The 21010-nt window shown below is 39.0% G+C and overlaps 1 protein-coding gene across 1 annotated transcript in view; it reads left to right on the forward strand.

Annotated features, from left to right (window-relative positions):
• NOL4L (nucleolar protein 4 like) overlaps window positions 1-21010 on the forward strand; it is a 201382-nt gene that overhangs the window by 68504 nt on the left and 111868 nt on the right. Inside the window, exon 4 of the mRNA XM_051979386.1 lies at window positions 12519-12628. Coding sequence (XP_051835346.1) covers window positions 12519-12628 — 110 coding nt within the window. The remainder of the gene's footprint in view (window positions 1-12518; window positions 12629-21010) is intronic.

The raw sequence follows: 21010 nt of genomic DNA on the forward strand, positions 1-21010 counted from the left end.
TCATCTTGGGTCTAGACCCATGCTCCTGTTTAGGGAGGCCTTATAGGAGATGACCTTGGAAGTCCCTTACAGCTCTAGGAGTTTATGATTCTAAGGGCTCCACATTCATTCATTTAGCAAACGTTCAGCGCATACTTAGTGCTCTGTGCTGTGCAGTAAGGGAAATATAAAGAAATATAAAGAGACTGAAACAGAACTGTCATGAAGTTTATAAAATCTGCTAGGTATAATTAGACAGGCATCGATAAAGGAATAATAAATTTGAATATACAAAGTGAAACATGCTATTAAATAAAATGAGGAAGAATGCTCTCAGCTGGAGGAATCATGGAAGACTTCCTAGAAGAGGTGCCTTTTGATTTGGGCTTTGACAGGTAGGATGGTAATAGATGAAGAAGGGAAAGAGATTTGGATGGAGTAAAAGACATTCTAGGCTTAGGGAAACCACATATTGTGAACAAAGGCAACACTGAGGAAAGAAAGCAGAATTTAAGGGGGAGAACAAGGGAGTAAAGTAAGTCTGTTTTAAATCATGTGTAATCTACATAAGGAGAAGATAAGGCTGGCAAGGTATGTTGTGGTTGTGGCTGTGGTTCACCCTCATGGAATAAAATAAGCCACACAGATAATTATAATATGAAAATAAGGTATGATAGATATAAAACATAAGACTAGTATGGTAAGATTTATACAGGGACTGTTTTTTTTTTTAAAATAGCTTTTTATTTACAAGATATATGCATGGGTAATTTTTCAGCATTGACCCTTGCAAAACCCTCTGCTCCAATTTTTTTCCTCCTTCCCTCCACCCCCTCTCCCAGATGGCAAGTTGACCAATACATGTTAAATATGTTAAAGTATAAATTAAATACAATATTACCATACATGTCCAAACTGTTATTTTGCAGTACAAAAAGAATCAGACTCTGAAATATTGTACAATTAGCCTGTGAAGGTGGGCAAAAATATAGGGATTGGGAATTCGATGTAATGGTTCTTAGTCATCTCCCAGAGTTTTTTCACTGGGTGTAGCTGGTTCAGTTCATTACTGCTCCATTGGAACTAATTTGGTTCATCTCATTGTTGAAGATGTTCACTTCCATCAGAATTGATCATCATATAGTATTGTTGTTGAAGTATATAATGATCTCCTGGTTCTGCTCATTTCACTCAGTATCAGTTCGTGCAAGTCTCTCCAGGCCTTTCTGAAATCATCCTGATGGTCATTTCTTACCGAACAATAATATTCCATAATATTCATATACCACAATTTATTCAGCCATTCTCCAATTGATGGGCATCCACTCAGTTTACAGGGACTGTTTTTATCCTTCTTTTTTTCCCAGTACTGGCAATAGGCATTTAACAAACAATTGGTAACTTGACTATCAGAGTAATACAAGTAAAGGTGTTTGAGAGACTCAAGAAGAGATCTTCTTGACCTACTGGAATTGTGCTTGGAAGACCTGTTTCAAATCCCAGCCATGTCATCTATTATTCTGTATGACCTTGGGCAAGGGGGAGGGAAGGGAATAAAGATTTATTTAGTGCCAACAATGTGCCAAGCACGGTGCTAAGTATTTTTCCTCTTTCTGAAATGAAGAGATCAGACTAGATAACCTCTGAGGTCCCTTCTAATTCTAACTCTGTCATTTTGTGATGCTATAACCTCTGTGATCTTTACTTCCCTCATATGTAAAAGGATTCACTTCTAGTTCTGAGACTATAAACTGGCCAATTATTTTATGAACTTTCAGGAAGCCTTCGTGGAGGAGGTAGGCTTTAAACTGTGCATAGGATTTCAATAGGCAGAGATGAGCTGGGGACGTGCCTTCTAAAGTGTTAATAAATAAATATTTGTTATAAAAAGGCAAACAGGATAACTCAAGGCCACCTCAAGTAACAGGAAGGTAAGTGGAATCCCTCCTAACATTCAGGTTCACAAAATCTGCTGAGTGGGCTGCTGGTCGTCCCTGAGCCCCATTTCCCCCCAATCCTTCCCAGAGATTCCCACTAAATCTTGGGGCACATCTGCTTGCAGGTGGCTCTGGCACAGTAAAACACGCCAATAAATTTAGCTGGTGCATGTAGGAAGTCTCCCTGAGAATGGAGCCCAGGTGGGCCATTCATCTAGGGTTTAGCTTCCCTCAAGTGCTCTGTGCCAAATCTGTTCACTGGCACCCAGCCCAGGGAAGGTTGCTAGAGTCAGGGGCAATTTTGCCCCTGCTTGAAGTCTAGGCTCTGGCTCTGAATGAAGGATAGCCCATTTGTTTATGTGTTGATTAAGTGGATCCTACTGTAAATGATACAAAGAATATTATAGATAAAAATCTTATACCGAAATGAATGGCAAAGGAAACAATGCATGAAGGAGACCTTTGGGGTTTTCATTTTATTTTGATTGGCCCCAGAAACCAGCACATTAGGAACTTCTGACAGCAACACAGTCACCAGCAGTCCAGTGACTCTCCTTCCCCTGAGAGCAGTTAGACCATTACCTCCCATCAGACACATGCATCAGCTCTTGCCATGTGAGGGGCCAAAATAAATCTTTTGTAAAAGGAGCTGATGTTCCTCTGGGAAATTCTGAAGCCCCCACACTTAGATCTAGGATGCATTGACATGTGCTAAGTGAAATTCCCTAGTTGTGATGAGAAATATACCTAGCCATCTCCCAAGTATTGGCCCTGATTGGCACAATATTGCATGGTTGACTTTTTGCCTAACTCCCCTCCCCCCATTTGTCTGAATTAAAGCAGGGCTTTGTATACACATCTTGGGTCCATTATGTCACACATTTCCTTAGTAGTTGGGGCATGGAAGCAGAGAATGTTGGCCCTGGAAGATGAGACCTTAGAATGTCAGAAAGAAGTTTAGACCATAGAATGTCAGAGTTGGAAGAGAGACCTTAGAATATATAATAATAATAATAATAATAATAGTAATCACCCACTTTCCTGTATAATGCTTTAAGATTTCCAAAGTGCTTTCCTTAGAAAAATTAAAAGCAGAGTTCAAGTCAAATTATACCAATTTGACAAATGGAGGAACTGAGACTAAAAAAAGGTTAAATAAATGACTTGCTTAGTATCACATACTAAGTGAACTAGTATTCCTAAGTTCTCCCAAGTTACAGACTAGTGTCCTTTCTACAGTACTATGTTGCTTGCCAAAAATAGAAGGAATATGGGATGTTATAACTGGAAGAGACTTTAGAGACCCTCTCCATTCCTTTTACTAGCAATGACTTTGGACAGAACCTCTCCCAGCCTCAGTTTCTTTTTCTGTAATATGTGGAAGAACAATAGTTCCTATGTTACAGAGACATTAGGATCAAATGAGTAAAGGTATGTGAAGCACTTTGAAAACTTTAAAGTGCTATATACATGTGAGTTATTATTATTGTTATTTATTATTATTATTATTGTCTAATCCCACCCCTTCACTTGGCAGATGGAGAAACTGACACCCAGGAAAGGGAAGTGGCTTGCCCATGGTCACACAGCTAGTAAGTGAGCATATGTGTGTATGTTTGGGGGTGGTGATAATCAGTAGAATTGGGACCCATAATGGTCCAGTGCTCTTCTGATCACACCCCACTTATCTTCCTTCCTTAAGAAACTTCTGGTCTAGGCTTTCTCTCATTTTTCCAGGTTGTCTTTTTAGAAACAGGGTTTTAGTCCCGTGGGTATCTTCTCCCACTGCTTAATTCGTGCCTGGAGTCGTCACCCTCCGTTTCACATCCTAATCATTTCCACAGCAACTGACTGTGTCAGACACAGAGCCTGTTCTGGGGGAGGAAAGGGGCTACAAGAGGTTGGCGTCAACTAGGAATCTTTGCTTTGGTTGGGGTAGGGATTCTAAGGAGAAGCTACTCTCTGTTTCCCTCCTATTTTCAACAGCAGGGATCCTTGAGGCAGGGTCTGTAGCAGCTACTCTCTCCTACCCTTTGCCAGTTCCCTTCCATTTCAATTTCCCCTCTAGCAGCCAAGCTTCCTAGCAGGAGGTGGCAGAGGGAGGATGCTCCTGTTCCCCTCCCCCTCAGCCCCCCACCTCTCCAGGGCTCTGGAGATCATCAGCGTGATGATGTCCTCATCCTCCCACTCCCCAATTAAGGCTCCAGAGGTCTCCTGGGGCTGCTGACTCCCTCTCCAAATGATCTTTATGGAGAGGCGGGAGGGGGTATCATGCAGTGAGTGGCTCATTTCCCCCACCTTCTAAAAGGAGGGAGGGAGAAGAGGAAAGAGGAGAGGAGGAAGCTAGAGCTGAGAAATCCCTGGAATATAAATAAACCTTGTGGGTTCAGCAGAGAAACCTCAGTCCAGTGTGCTCCTATAGGAGAAAGGGTGGATTAATTCCGCATTGTGTCTATCAAGTCCTCACCCCTTGAATAAACTTCATTTTTTTAAATCTCAGGTAATAGCTCTCCCTGTCAAAGCCAACACCCTAATAAACTAGGGAGAACCAAAGAATGGATCCCACTCTTTAGGTTTCTTATACTAGGAATTCTTACACATATTTAGTGTGGAAATGAAAAGTATAAAGGAGAACCCCTTCTCTCTTTGTAATTGTGAAGTAGGTGAGGTGCAGAGCTCTGAGCAGAAGACATTGTAAACCCTTGAAATAATAACTCTGGGCCTTGGGATAATACTAAGTCTGGCTTATGGAGCCTTTCCTTTTACTTTTGCCCTCTGAGGTGGTTCAGGCTAAATTAGTAAACTTAAGTCCAGGTAAGCAAAGCATATTATTTAAGATCACACACCTAGCACATAGAAATGTCACAATCTGATCTCCTGGCTCCAGGATTTATAAAGAAGGGCTGTATGTTGTACTTTTGGGATACCTGACATCAGCATGTTGTAATAAATACCAAGCTGACTCTGGAGTCAGTGAGATCTGGGTTCAAGTCCTTTCTGTCACTTTTTGTCTTTATGATCCTGGGCAAGTCACCTAACCTCTGAATACCCCCAGATAATTTCTAAGACTCAGTCGCAGAGCAAGTTCTGATCTGCATTGGTTAAAAAGGGTTTTTTTAATTGAAATTTCCTATACCAAAGAAATCAGGTCTGGTTTAAAAAAATCAATTCCAATAGGACTGGGTCCAAAGTAAGGTGTGATGTGTTAGAAATACTTGCAGATCAGTGGTTTCTCTTCCCTTCCCTCCTCTCTTCTCCCTTCTCTTTTATTCCCTTCCCTCCTCCCTTTCCTTCCCTTCACTCCCTCCCCTCCCTTCATCTCTGCCTTGCTATCTCTGTCCTTTCTTTTTCTCTCTTCCTCTTTCTCTTCCCTCTTTCCTCCTTCTTCTTCTTTTTCTGTCTGTCTTGATGTCTCTCCCCCCACACTCTTCCCCACCCTCCCTTGCTGACAAGAGAATTGTCTCTAAATATAACATCCCCTCAAAATGCCTAGAAGGCGCCAATCACCTCTGCATGCCTGGCAGCACCCTGGTGAGGCATGAAGAGCAGAAGGGACTCTTCTGCAGGCCCTGGCTACCCTAACCAAAGAACAGCACCCTGACCTTTACACTATTCGTGGTCTCTCTAGACATTAAAGATTGATATTTCCTTTCATTGCTGCTTCATTGCCAAGGTTCTCTCCCTTCCACTGTCCTTCATCCACTGCCCTAGAAGAGGTAAAGGATGCTTTCCATCAGGGGCTACACTGGGCTTATTTGGCTTTTTGAGTTGATCCACCACTGAGTAAGAAAAGTGAAAAGTCATTTGGGAAGTGAATTTCTGGGTGAAGTCTATTGAGGAAAGGGAGGTTCTTCTGGGCTTTTTCTAAATCAAAGCAGGGCAGGGATGTTGCTCACTCTTCCCTTAGAAGAAGCCCTGGAACCCTGCCTTCCTAGGTTTATGAAAAGTATCCTTTCCTTGCTTGTTTCTTACCATGGATAGTCTAGCTTGCATGTTGATTCTCTACTCCCTGTGAACAGCATAAACAAAGGCTACAGGAAACAGGAAGTCAGGGGAAGAAATGCCAGGGTGCCAGACTCCACGGTCACTGCTTCTGTAAGATACCCAATGATTACCAGGGCATTTAAGACCATAAAAGAATGCACACTTACAACCAGGAGAAGTGGGGACTTAGGCCTTTGATGAGACTCTGTCTAGGATCTTCTTTACTTAAACTTGTTGTTCACTTGTAGTATGGAGCTAACTCTAAGGGCTATGCCATTGGGACACAAACTGTGTGTTTGTGGTCCTTGGATGAGCCCACATAATACCAACTGTGTGCCATTTGGCAAATCACTGTGCCTCAGTTTCCTCATCTGAAATAATGGAGATAATAATATCTACAGTACTCACCTAACAGGGTCACTGTGAGAAGCCAATGAGATAATGTAGGTATTTGTAAAACTTAAAATTACTATGTAAATGTCATTTAATGAATATGTTTCCACACCAGACCTGTGATGAAACTGTGAGGGGTGGAATAACATTTATATCGCACTTGATATATGTTAGGCACAGTGCCAAGTGCTTTTTAATATATTATGTTCTTTGATCCTCAAAAGAATCCTGGAAAGTAGGTGCTATTTTATCCTCATTTGAGGTAGTCAGAGGTTACTTGCCCAGGGTCACACAGCTAGTGAGTGAATGAGGCTGGATTTGCATTTAGTGATTCCTGACTCTAGGCCCAGCATTTCATCCACTGCTTCACTTAACTGCCTCATTAGTATTAGAAAATATCCATGAGGAAATACCCTGCTCTAAAGTAACTACTCTAAAGCTCATAGCCTTTGAGTTGTTTGGGGCAATGGCAGGATAAATGATTTAATAGAAAGTCAGAGCCATCGTGTATTGGAGGCAAAATTTGAATTCAGGTGTTCCTGGCACTGAGATTGGTTCTTTCTCTTTCCACACCCTTGTGTTGCCTTTTCCAGCGACTGTATAGTATTATCTTGTTCTTCTTACATTTCCAATGGAATTTAGATGAAAATGGTCTTGGGACAAGTCAATATATTGATATGATTCTTTTATTTATTTGTAATAATAATTATAATTTATAACATATGTATTTTATATGTGGGTGAAATGACTGCTTTTTGTCAATCTCTGCTTGTTGGACTAGCCAGCTGGCATAGTAGATAAAGGGCTGGACCTGGAATCAGGAAGTGTCAAAAATTGATTTCAAATCCAACCTTAGACACATATTAGCTGTGTGACCCTGGGCAAGTCACTTAACCTCTGTTTTGTTTCAATTTCTTCATCTGTAACATGAGGATAATAATATTACCTATTTCTTAGGGTTATTGTGAGTTCTATATACATAGTATGTACTATATACTATGTATTACATACTACATATATAATATACATTTTAGCTATTGTTGTTATTATTAGTGATGTTGATGTCACATACCTGTTACCAGAAAGTTGGCCGCCAGATCATGAATGTTTTGGCCTTAGAAATTCATGAAAATTATCTGCAAATATCTTGTGATCTGCATCAGTAAAAGAATGATAGATGAAGTCACAAATCCTAAAGCCTTAAAATTAATATAAAACTTTAGAATATCAGAGCTAGAGCTACCCTTGGAGGGTATTGCCAAGCTTTTCTTCTCCCCCACAAAGCTGCTTCAAAAGTTGCCACCTAGTGACTGGCTCTAGGAAGGTGCAGGAAGAATTGTGGTCAGAATTTTCATTGATTCATTAATACTGTCTGATTTTAGGTGATGGAGTAGGTTTTGCTTGGCTGGGTTTGAGGGAAGCTTCTGCACTATTGATTATCTGTGAGGTTCTGTAAACAACCTAAATCTTAAGTTGGTTTCCATCTCATTTAGCAATGAGATATTGAAATATAACTTTAGAAGCTCTCTGCATTTGTTGGATCATTCAGGATCCTTGGTATCTACTAAGGCAATTTTTTTCTACTAGATTTTATTATCTAGAATTGGTCATCTTTTTCTTGTGAATGACACCCTTGGTGAGAACATTTAAAATTTTGGTACATTATACCTATTTTTGTTCTTAGGATATTTTTTCCTAATTTTTTAGCTTCTGGAGCATATTCTGAACTATTTATTTAGTTTAGGCTTAATAAGACCGTTGTTCTTCTAAAATAGTTGGTATCAAATTCAAATAAAATTGGGGACTACTAAACCATTCAAAAGAATCCCTATAGGCCGCATATTGACTTGGAAAACCACTTACTAAGATTACTTATATCCTATTTTATTTATTTTGTTAGATATTTCCCAGTTACATTTTTATCTGGCTCTTCACTCCATGTGTTTGACACCTCTGTTCTGAAAGACTCATAGAAAGGGAGCAGGCACTGTTTTGTATCAAATCCAGATGTTATATAATCAGGGCGGCAGCACCTGCTGCCAATAACCCCCAATAACATTCTTCCTTCTGTGTTTGGGCAGGAGAGAGAGAAGCAATGAGACTCACTACCTCTGGGCTAACTTGGCCCCTTTTTTGGTAGTTGTACAACTGAGTCTACTGATAGAAAGGAGAATTAGCCATGTGAGATCCCTGCATGTCTGAGTTGAACAGCTCTGGGGAGCCTTGGGTTTCCTTGGTGTCTTCCTTGTGTGTCTGTGTTTTTGTTCTTCTGAATTGGGTTTGCCCCTGGGGAAGTAAATCATATACACCAAGCTAGAGTATGAGCTGCCTGTAGTCTCAAGCATAGAAAAACTGAAAAGCTGGGCAGTGATTCCTGTATCAGCAAGAGCTGGATCCTCAGATAATAACTTCTGAATCTAACCCCAGCTGTCCCGGTTCTGCTGATATTGCCTATGTCAGAGATTACTAGGATGTTGGGAGTCAAATGGAATGTGGAATATGGAAGAATATACTGTGAAGGTGAACAGTGTCAAAAAGTAAGATTCAAGCCAACTTTGTTTCTCCCTTCTACTCTTGCCATCCCCACTCCCCAAAGGCATTCACAGCTATGCAGAAAAGTGAGTGACTTGGTAATATAATTATAAGAATTTGGGGAATAACCAAGACTTAAATCCATAATGACATCCAGTTGCAGAGACTTCCTTTAAGGTCTTTCTGTACACCAGTGATGTAGCCTTCCAGAACTCTAAGCTATGTCAATCCAGGAATAACTGTATCATATCTTTTAAAAAGGGAAAGTTTTTTTGCCTGAATCTAGTGAAAGACTATCTATTGTTTGAAGATCACTGTAGCCAAATGTGGACAAACATATTCAATGATACTTTTTTTTGGAGGGGACTATAACAACTCCTATCTACTTAGTTGCAAAGGAGCTGTAATATGTATCTGTGGAGGGTGTGTCCACACTAGGAAAATATCAGATCCTTGAAGTGTTGAAGCTCTTGGCTTCAGGTGGGAACTGTTTTTAGTTCAGGTTTGTAAAAGGCTCTTATTCTTCTGAAAAGCCCTTGGCTTGATGGGAACAATCAGTCATTTGCATAGAAACTTGAAGTTAGAATCAGGGAGGTAGCAGCTGCTGCTAGTAGTCCTAATGAGGGCACCCAGTCTATCTTCCACTCCTGAAAATATCTTTGGATAGTAAGGTAGAAGAGGTGAGATCTAGTAATTAGAAGTAAAAGAGGAGTCAAAAAAATTGAAAAATTTAACCTAACTGCTGGAAAGGGAAATAAATTAAGAAAAGCCCACATTATTTCATTTGAGCCTTTCAACAGCCCTATAAGATAGATGCTATAGGTAATTATCCTTATTTTACAGATGAAGAAAGTAAGGTTAAGAAGTTAAAGATATCCAGCTAGTAAAATTTCAGAAGTAAGATTTGAAGAGAGGTCTTTCTGAGTTCAATTCCTGTATTCTATCCTCTTTGGTACACTCCCTTTAATAAATAGCAAAACCAGGGCTTTTGCCTTCATCTTCAGATCCAGAAGTCTTTCTACTAGAGTATATTCTTTTCATTAGTCTCTCAGCCCAAGCTTGGGGGTGGAGGGGGCACTGGAATGTGAATGGTATTTATTTTCTACCATCTGTTGTTTTGTCTGAGAGAATGGGGGTAAAGGGATGGGGGGCAGCATGGAGGTTAGTGGTGGTTAGAATCTGATAAGGGATCTATATTCCAACCCTGTGGAAGTGGGAAATGGAGCTAAAATCCAAAGCAGATTCTCTCTCTCTCTCTCTCTCTCTCTCTCTCTCTCTCTCTCCTTCTCTCTCTCCTTCTCTCTCTCCTTCTCTCTCTCTCTCTCTCTCTTCTCTCTCTCCTTCTCTCTCTCCTTCTCTCTCTCTCTTCTCTCTCTCTCTCTCTCTCTCTCTCTCTCTCTCTCTCTCTTCTCTCTCTCTCTCCCTTCTCTCTCTCTCTCTCTCTCTCTCTCTCTCTCCCCTCCCCCCCCTCCCTCCCTCCCACTGAGCACATGGGATGTGCTTCATTACATTTGACAATTCAGTTCTAATCAATATACCACCAGCTAACCTTGGAGTTGTTCTTGACTCATAACTTTTCCTCTACAGCCACACCTGACTAAGATAGAGACTACAGTAGCTCCAGGGTTGTTCAAAGCCCTTCTTACCACTTCTTCTTACCACTTCTTCTTGCCACTTCTTACCACTTACTAAATAGCTCTTTAAGTCCCAAAGCTGACTTTCAAGGCTTCCTGCCAGAGTCTCATTATTATAACAGCAACTCACTATTCTGTAGCATTTTAAGGTTTATGAGTCATTTTCTTCATAAGATCCCCATTTTAGGTAAGGAAAATTGAGGCTCAATAAAATACTTATGGACCCCATTCTCCAGACTCTCATGTTCTTTCCACTGTCATCTATTTGGTGCTATACCTGTTCATATATCCTTTTTACCAGCCCAACTAGACTGTTCATCCCCTACCCCCTTGCCAACATGCCTCTTGTTTTTTTACCTCTGTGCCTTTGCTTATATTGTTTCTCTGTCCTTAAAACACTTCTCTCCTAAATGTAACCTCTGAAATTTTCTCTATTCGTTCTTCATGTACTAGTTCAAAGCTATTGCTATTATAGCTTATTCTGCCTTGTACTTAATTTGTAATTATTGCATGCTTATATACAAATAATAACTCCTTGCAAGATTATAAACACCTTGAGTTCAGGAGCTGCCCTATTCAAACCAACCTTTCTGTCACTCTGTCTTGCAACCTGAGAGTCATCTTGGATTCCTAACTATCTCTCATTCCTGATACTCAATGTGTTGTCAAGGCCTGTTGATTTAATCTTTGCAATATCTCTGGAATAGGCTCACTTCTCTCCTTTTATTCTGCCACTACTATGGTGAAAGCCCTTAATTACTTCATACCTGGATTATTGCCATAGACCACTATTGAGTCTGCCTGCCTTAAGTCTGTTCTCCCCACACCAATCTGTCCTCCATTCAGCAACTAAGATGAATTTTCTAAAATGCAAGTCTGTCTGATCATGTCACCTCCCTACTCAATAAACTCCAGTGGTTCTCTGTTGCCTATAGGAACCAATACAAAGTATTCTATTTTGCACTGACAGTCATTCAAACTTAGCTCCTTACTACCTTTCCAGTCTTTCCAACCCTGCTACCTAACATATACTCTATGACACTGGCCTCCTGGCTGTTTCATGAAAAAAAAAAAGCCCCATTCATGACCAAGATGGCTCCTGGTATTCCCTTTTGCTGTCCCCCATTGCTAGAACCTCTACCTCTACTAACCTTTCTTATCTCTTTTAAGTCATGACCAACATCCTAGTTTTACAGGAATTCTTCCTCTTGATTCCAGTGCTTTCCTCCCTCTTAATTATTTCCTATTCATCTAGTATGTAGCTAGTTTATGAATATTTATTTGCATGTTGTCTTTCCCATTAGATTGTAAGGTCCTTGGTGGCAGGCATTCTCTTTTGCTTTTTATTGTTTCCCCAGTGATTACCACAGTGTATGCTAGTAGGCACTTGAAATATTTGCTGAATTGAATTGAAAAAGGTAAGTGCTATTTCCACAAAAGAGAGTTGGGCATGAGATCAGAAGATCTGGATTCAAATTCCGAGTCCACCACTTAACAGTTATGTGACTTTCAAGAAGTCATTTCACTTCTCTGAATTTCAGTCTCTTTATTTGTAAAATGGGATTAATAATATTTTCACTTAAGAACTGTTATGAGGGAAGCATTTTAAAAATATTAATGCAGGACAGAAATGTGACTTCTTATTTGTTTTATATCTTTTCACAGGGTATAGGGCTCTCTACAGAGCAACAATTAATGTCTTTTAGATGAATAACAAATTTAAAATGGTCACTTCAGTTTAGCTTAAGGTAAAAAGCAAGTTTCACTTTTAACGCTTCAACACTAGCCATGTTATCATGGCGAGCCACTTCCTTCTCTAAGACTCAGTTTCCTTTTTTATAAAATGGGGATGATAACCCCAATGATGGTTAAGAAGAAAGTGTATTGCCCACAATAAAGGATTTTAGAAATTAGAGTTGTATAAATAGCATGGGTTTTTTCTCAGTTTACTGATAGTGAAGATTCTTAGATGTCATTGCCATGTCCCTCCTTTGAGAGTGAGGCTCCTGGAGCCCTTTGTACAGGCTATCAATGGCTTCTGGTTTGTTCTTTCCTTCAGAAAATGAACCTCCTTCCCCTCTGGTTTCTGGGATCATCGACTATAACATGCCCCTCACCTCAACATACCTGAAGCAGATGAAGCTACGAGTAATGAATTCCCAGGAGCAGGTGAGTTGCTATTTTCATAGAGGTTTGGGTAAAGAACATCAGGCAGAAATATCTCCCTTCTCTGGACCTACTTCTTCTTTCTTTTCTTTTCTTTTTTTTTTGGGGGGGGTATTATCTGATCAGAGGCAAAAGACTCAGGCCCATGAAAACTGACTGGAAATTGAAGAGGTTGCTAGTCTATTATCTTGGAAAGGCAGTCAAAGCTGAAAGAGATGGAAGAAGCCAAGGGAGGAATGTATTCCTAGTTAACTGGTCTGCTGAGCAGAGTTCCCTGATTGTCAGGAAAGAATTATTCTAGTGAAATCCATGGAATTCAGGTTTCTACCCATCTTTACATGCTTTCTCAGACAATTATTAATAAGAAGGATTCAGGAAACTAGAATTTGAATATCCAGTTTGCCCTTTAACAAGTATCAGAGCTGAGAGGGACCTTAGAACCTAGAATATGAAACCTGGAAGGGACCTTAAAACATAGAATGTTAGAGCTAGATGGAGACTTAGAAATCATAGGATTATAACTGGGAGAAACCCCAGAAGCCATCTTATTGCACTCTCTCATTTTATACATGAGGAAGTTTGCTCAAGGTCACATAGCTAATAAGTGGCAAAGCTGGAATTCATCCCTAGGTATTTTTTCCCATTAAACAGTTTTATATTGTAGTGGATAGAACACCGGACCTGGAATCAGGAAGATCTGACTTCAAATCTCTCCTCAGACACTTACTAGCTGAGTGATTCTGGACAAATCACATAGCCTCTTTCTGCCTCAGTTTCTTCATCTGCAAAATAGGAATAACAATAGCAACTACCTCATGGAACTGCTTTGAGGCTCAAAAGAGATGATATTTATAGTCCTTTGTGAATATTGACATGCTATGTAAATATTAGCTATTATTAAACCATAATTGTCATATGATAGCAATAATAAAAACTCACATTGCTATAATGCTTTACACTTTAAAAGCATTTTTCTCACAATCAGCCTATGAGGTCATACAAGTATTGTTATGCCCATTTTATAGATAAGAAAACTGTGACTTTGAAAAGTGAAATGAATTTCCCACTGATTGAACACCTTATAAGTATTACAGGTAAGGTTCAAACCCTAGCCTTCTTCTGCCACTATCCATTATCTCTCCCTTCCTCATTGAGCTGACACAGAGTGAAAGACAAAGTAGAATCTGAGCATTGCTGTGAGTTCCTTTCCTCAGGGAGTCAGGAGAGGTATGGTCTTGAGGTTTAAGCCTGGGAGAGTGGGTCTCAAAGGATGACTTGATAATACTCTAGGGCCCCCAAGCTGTCCAAGCTGTGGTTTGTTCAGGGCTTTTCAGGGCACCATGGAAACAGGCTATAAAAAGAAGGAGAAAAAAAGCACACACACTTCACTATGTATTCACAAATCCAACCTTACAGTCCTCAGCAAAGTGAGGGTTTGTCTACTTCAGTTCAGCACAGTGCAAGGTAGAGTATCTGTCTTGTTCATAGGTTTTCTCATTGTATCCTGGTCCATCACAGGAAAATAACCATGTCTTGCATTTTAAAGGATGCTTACATCCATTTTTTTCAGTTGCTCCTCTTACCAGCTCTAATGATAGGCTGAGGAGAAAAGATTGCTACCATCTTCACTTTATAAATGAGGAAACTAAAGCTCCATGGTGATGTGACTTGCTTATGGCCACAAAGCTAAGAAGTATAGCTAATAAGTGTCAGAGTACAGACTTGAACCCAGGACTTCTGAGCCCAAGTCCAGCATTTTTTCTACTTATTTTAGTCAGAACTGAGAAGAACCTTGGAACATAGAACAAAAGGTCAAGGCTCAAGGGAGTCTTAGAACATAGAATGTAAGAGGGAAAAGGGACCCTAGAGATTATCTAGTTTAACAGTTTGTATTTGACAAAGGAGAAAAGAAAATGGACTTGACAATTCAGTTGTAGGTTTAATACTAGCAATTTTGACGCTAAAGTCTAGTGTTTCTGTTTTTAAAACACACACACACACATTTTATTGACATCTTTTGACTTTATTTCACATAATATCCAAGATGCCCCCATCATTACACATTCCAGGGTAAACAATCCTTTGTGACAAAGATTTAAAACTTTCTACACCTCTTGCTGCCTCCCAGAAGGATACATTGATCCACATTAGGTCCAGGTTAAACTCAGATGCCTTTTTTAAAAAAAAAAAAATTTAAAATAACTTTTTATTGACAGAACCCATGCCAGGGTAATTTTTTACAGCATTATCCCTTGCACTCACTTCTGTTCCGATTTTTCCCTTTCCTCCCTCCACCCCCTCCCTCAGATGGCAAGCAGTCCTATACATGTTAAATAGGTTACAGTATATCCTAGATACAATATATGTGTGTAAAACCGAACAATTTTCTTGTTGCACAGGGAGAATTGGATTCAGAAAGTATAAATAACCTGGGGAGGAAAACAAAAATGCAAGCAGTTTAGATTCATTTCCCAGTCTTCTTTCTTTGGGTGTATCTGCTTCTGTCCATCCTTGATCAATTGAAACTGAATTAGCTCTCTTTATCGAAGAGATCCACTTCCATCAGAATACATCCTCAAACAGTATCGTTGTTGAGGTATATAATGATCTCCTGGTTCTGCTCATTTCACTTAGCATCAGTTCATGTAAGTCTCGCCAGACCTCTCTGTATTCATCAGATGCCTTTTGAGATCCGTTCCAGTTTTGAGATCCAGTGATTTTGTAATCTCATGGCTTATTGTTCTCTGTCAATATACAAGGGACAAATTATAACATTTTCAATACAGAAAATATAAGATTGGCTCCTAATCCTGTACCATAGAAAGAAAGTAACTAATAATTTCAGGTTTGTGAGAGACCTAAGGTCTAGTTCAGATAAGAAGAATCTTTATACTAATATCTCTGACAAATGGTCATCTAGCTTCTGTTTGAATTCTTTAAATGAGGGAGAACCCACTCCCTCCTGAAGTAGCCCAGATCACTAATAGCCCACTCTGACTATTAGGAAGTTCTCCCTGGCATCAGTTCTAAATTGCTTTTTGGCAGCTTTTACCTATTGCTTGTAGTGCTGCCCTTGGGGCCAAACAGAATGAGTCTGTTACCTCTTTCACATAATAGCCCATCAGATATGTCTCCTCAGAGTCTTCTCTTGTCCTGGTTATATACCCTCAATTCTTCTATCTGATCCTTATTCAGCATGGACTTGGGACCCTCAAGTCTCCTCATCTGTAAAATAGGGATGATGATGATAATATTTAACAATACCCACCTTGTCTTCACCAGGGATACCTGAGGAAAGTACTTTTTAAACCTTGAAGTGTTGTAGAAATGTGAGATATGAAGATGATTCTAAATCTGAATTTCTGTGATTCTGTGACACAGGGAACAGCTCTCCTTTGGGGCTATCTTCATAAGTTGCTCAAAGTCTGGAAAATTTGGTTGACTAAAATGAGGAGGCAAATGATCTCAGTCATCACATATATAGCGTAGAATTCCATCCTGCACACACAGCTCAAACACATGCTATAGTACCACCATACCCCAAAATACAAACTTCAGACTTCTCAATCAGCCTTGCAGGAGAGAAAGGCCATACTTCAGTATGCTTCCTTTGCCTTTTTAATGTAAGTATTCCCTCCACCAGGATAGTTTTCCATGTCTTTTTTGTGGTATTCTTGACTATTTTTTCCCTAGAAATCCTCCATACCAAGTCCATCTAATTAGTGGTCTTTTTCTGATTCTTTGATTCGTAGTTAGCAGTACAACACTGGATTTATTCTTCTGTTATACAAATAATAATAAAACTTTTATTTATAAATCATGTTAAAATTTACAAAGTACTTTACATACATTATCTTCAACCTGTCTTCCATTCTTCTTCAATCTATTTTGCCAGGTCATTTTCCTCCTGACCACTAAATATGAACATCCCCTAAGAGTCTTTGCTTTGAGTTCTCTTCTCTTCCTATTCTTTCTTTCAGTGATCTCATCAGTTCTCAGGTTCAAATATCAGCATTGGGCAAATGGAACTCAAATCTATATGTTCAATCCTAATTTTCTCTCATGAATACTTTTTTTGGCTAAACTTCTCCATTTGAATGTTATTGAAGTATGTGTCAATGTGTTCAAAACAGAACTCATTTGATCTCCTTTTAAACCCATTTCTCTTTCAAACTTTACAGTTTTGTGAATGACATCATTATCCTTCCAGTCACCAAAGTTCACAGACTTGGAGTTATTTTTGGCACCTCCTTTTCTCTCAGTCCCCAGGCATCAGTTATCAAATCATCCCTTACCCAGACTATTGCAATAGCTTCCTATTTGTTTCATACACTTCTCTCCTGTGCAATTTATTCTCATGATTACACAACTGCCAAATTGACATCCCTAGAACCTAGAACTGACCATGCCATCTCTCTATCCAAAAAAATCTTCTTCATTTCCCTAACATCACTAGGATAAAGTATGAAATCCTCAGCCTGGCATTTAAAGTCCTCCACAACATGACTCCCACCTGCATTTCCAGTCCGATTTCATATGACTAACCTTCCTATCTCCTCTTCCGGTCAAACTAGCCCCTTATCTCGTCTCAATATGAAACATTAGATTTCCTGCCTCCATGAAGGAAAGTGATACATGCCTGTCCATGGCTGGAATGTACACTCTTTTTACCTCAGTCTCTTGTATATCTAGCTTTCACCAAATTATGACTTCATTGTTCAGCTATTTTTCAGTCATGTCCAACTTTTTGTGATCCCATTTGGGATTTTCTTTACAAAGATACTGGAATGATTTGCCATTTCCTTCTTTCATTCATTTTTACAGATGAGGAACTGAGGAAAACAGGACCATACAACTAGTAAATGTCTGAAACCAGATTTGAATTCAGATTTTCCTGATTTTGAGTCTGATACTCTAATCACTTAGTTGCTTGTAATTCAAATGCTACCTCTCAAATGATCCCTTTCCTGATTTTTTCCCCTTCCTTCCAGTTCTGAGTACTTTTACTTTTTTTCTCTTAGAATTCCTGTATTATTTTATACACACTTTATATCTGCTTTTTTGTTCATATAGTCTTTCATTCCCCAAGTGGAATGCAGGCTTTCTGAGAGCAAAGAGTTTCATCTTGTGTTTGTTTCTCCCCTATCTACCTTGTATATCTATTGACTTGAATCCTCAAAACAATCCTGTGAGATAGGTGCTATTATTATTATTGTTGTTGTTTTATAGATGAGGAACTTAGGACTCAGAGAGGTTAAATCACCTACCCAGGGTCACACTGTGGTTCAGAAACAGGATCTTAACCCTGGACTTCTGGAATTCAAGTCTAGTTCTCTAGTAATTATATAACATTATCTTTTCACTATCTTTCACTTTCTCTGTATGACCCACTCACTTTCTTTTCCTGCCATAAATAGTCCTTCACACATTCTATGCTATAGTCTGCTTGTGCCTGCCATGTGTCTTTCCATTAATTTTTGTATCACCTGCCATTATGATTCTTTTGAGTTTTGGAATTTATAGCTATAATGCATTGCTTGCTACGACAAACATATATAATATAAAACACTTAGTATTCCATGTACTAGTATTGTGACTGCTGTGAAGTAGTGCTAGGGAGTTCTCATGAAATTTCTCTATACTGGGGGGTCAAGGGAAGGAGCCAATACCAGGGAAATTTGGAATGTTCCCATTCCCATGGGACTTTCAAAGCATCTATTGAAATCCAGTTGGATGGTTCATTCATTCAGAGTTAAAGTACCTTTTTCCTGCCAAGTACTGTGCTGGACCCTAGTTGGTCAGCCTTTTTAGTGACAGTGGATTTACAGATAATTTAATCTAGTCACCTTCTTTTATACACAAGAAGACCAAAAGGAAGAAGAGACTTGCCTAACTCAAAAAGTAGCAGGGTTGGATTTTTACTCAAGTCTTCTAGTTCTCAGGAGTTAGGATTCTCAAAATGTTTCTTTGAGATTTAGAGAATCTTTCAGAATGTTAGGCCTAGAAGGGAGAAGTGAGCTAGTTTGTGGAAGGAAAAGGGAAGATGAGATAAGCGTTTATTAATCACTACTGTGTTTTGGGCACTGTGCTAAACACTTTAAAAATATATTATTTGATCTTTACAACAACCCTAAGAGGTGCTGTTATTATCTTCATTTTACAGTTGGGGAAACTGAGAGAGATGGGGCTTAAGTGACTTACCCAGTGAATCTGTTATTCACACAGATAATAAGTGTCTGAAGTAAGATTTAAATTCAGGTCTTCCTGACTAACTTAGAATCCAGGGTTCTTTCCACTGCATTACATAGGTACCTCCTAATTTTAAAAGTAGGGAAAAAATTGTGGAGAAAACTTGTCCACGGGCATGCAGTATATTTAATGAGAGAGTCAATACTAGAACCTGTGGCTTCCAATTCTGTGTATAAAGTTGTTCCTACTGTGCTATGCTATTTAGGAAGCAAGTTGTACCTACAGCAAAGCATTTGAGATGCATTTCGGTGTAAGAGGTAACATGGTGGATCTGGAGTCAGAGGCTATCATTTCAAACCTTGAATCTGCTGTTTACTCACTAGATGATCTTGGGCAAATGTCTTCTCCATTCTGGGCCTTGATTTCTTCATATATAAAATTAAGAGGTTAAATGTAGAGATGTCTCTAAGTAGAATCCAGTTCTAAATCCCACGATCCTATAATTCCTTGCAACAAATTTCTAAGTTACATGAAGTTGATATATTGTTGTTGTTATTATTCGGTTGTTTCAATCATGTCCTACTCTTCATGACTCCATTTGAGATTTTCTTGACAAAGATACTGAAGTGGTTTGTCATTTCCTTCTCCAGCTTATTTTATAGATAAGGAAACTGAGGCAAACAGGGTTAAGTGACTTGCCAAGAGAAGTTTCTGAGATGTGATTTGAAATCAGGAAGAGGAGTCTTCCTGACTCCGGCTATCTAGTTGACCCTAAAGTTGGTATATTATACTTATGATATTTGTAGATATGACAGAGGGTAAAGAACATATGAAATTGAAACTGATCAGCCAACTGCTAGAATCAAAGGCAAAATGAATTAGGGCTTTTTAAAGACCTACAATTAAATTAACCACCTAAAATTGAAAAAAAAAATCCATTGAAATGCATTTTTTTCATTTACATATCTAAGAACTCCATAGTAAGATGAGAAAAGGAACTTTAAACTTTTGAGAGTTTGATCAACAAAGATGGGCAGAAGCAGCTACACCCAAAGAAAGAACACTGGGAAATGAATATAAACTGCTTGCATTTTTGTTTTTCTTCCCGGATTATTTATACCTTCTGAATTCAATTCTCCCTGTGCAACAAGAAAACTGTTCGGTTCTGCACACATATATCATATCTAGGATATACTGTAACCTATTCAATATGTAAAGGACTGCTTACTATCTGGGGGAGGGTGGAGGGAGGGAGGGAAAAAATTGGAACAGAAGTGAATGCAAGGGATAATGCTGTAAAAAATTACTCTGGCATGAGTTCTATCAATAAAAAGTGATTTAAAAAAAAAAAGAGAGAGAGTTTGATCAAACAATATATAAACTGTGGAGGTTCATCCTAGGATAAAACAAATATAAAGTTACTTTTAATCCAGTTATATCTCATGAATTATTATTGTTTGGTCATTTTGTCTGACTGTTCATGTTCCCCATTTGGGTTATTTTTTGGTAGAGATACTGAAGTGGTTTGCTATTACATTCTCCAGGTCATTCTGCATGTGAGAAAATTGAGGCACATAGGGGTTAAGTGACTTGTCCAGGGTCACCTAGCTAGTAAGTATCTGAGAAAGGATTTGAACTTAGGTCTTTCTGATTCTATTGTATTTCTCTAGTCCAGTGTTACAATATATCTCATAGAAAAGAATTGGATCTGTGATTTCATTGGCATAGGGGACTCCTTCTACCAATTTAGAATGGCACCTTCTCTGCAATTTGTTGTCTTAGTTACCTAGAGCCCTGAGAAGTTAATTGAGGGTTTCCTGGAGTCACACTGCTTGTATGTAGTCTTGAACCCAGACTGGCTTTCAAGATCAGTTCTTTATCCACCATACCATGCTACCCCTTAGGGTGTTCCAATTCAGTAAAATTTTTTAGATTAAGAAAATACCTGCAAGAGAGCACCATTTATCCGTAACTAGTGTTTCTTGTTTATAGTGAATTTTTTTTGTAAAGGAAGCCTCACAAGACTGAATTTCTTCTCAGCTCCAAACACATAACCCTGAATAAATCGCTTTACTTCCTTGCCTTGATTATTCCATTTAGAAAATGAGTTGAAAGTTTACCCATAGCTTTATAAACCATCTGAGCTGAAAATTAGCTTAGAGCATGGGCAAAAACTGAAGGGATATTAGATTACAG

The sequence above is a fragment of the Antechinus flavipes genome, chromosome 2, assembly GCF_016432865.1.
Source record: "Antechinus flavipes isolate AdamAnt ecotype Samford, QLD, Australia chromosome 2, AdamAnt_v2, whole genome shotgun sequence".
NCBI lineage: Eukaryota > Metazoa > Chordata > Mammalia > Dasyuromorphia > Dasyuridae > Antechinus > Antechinus flavipes.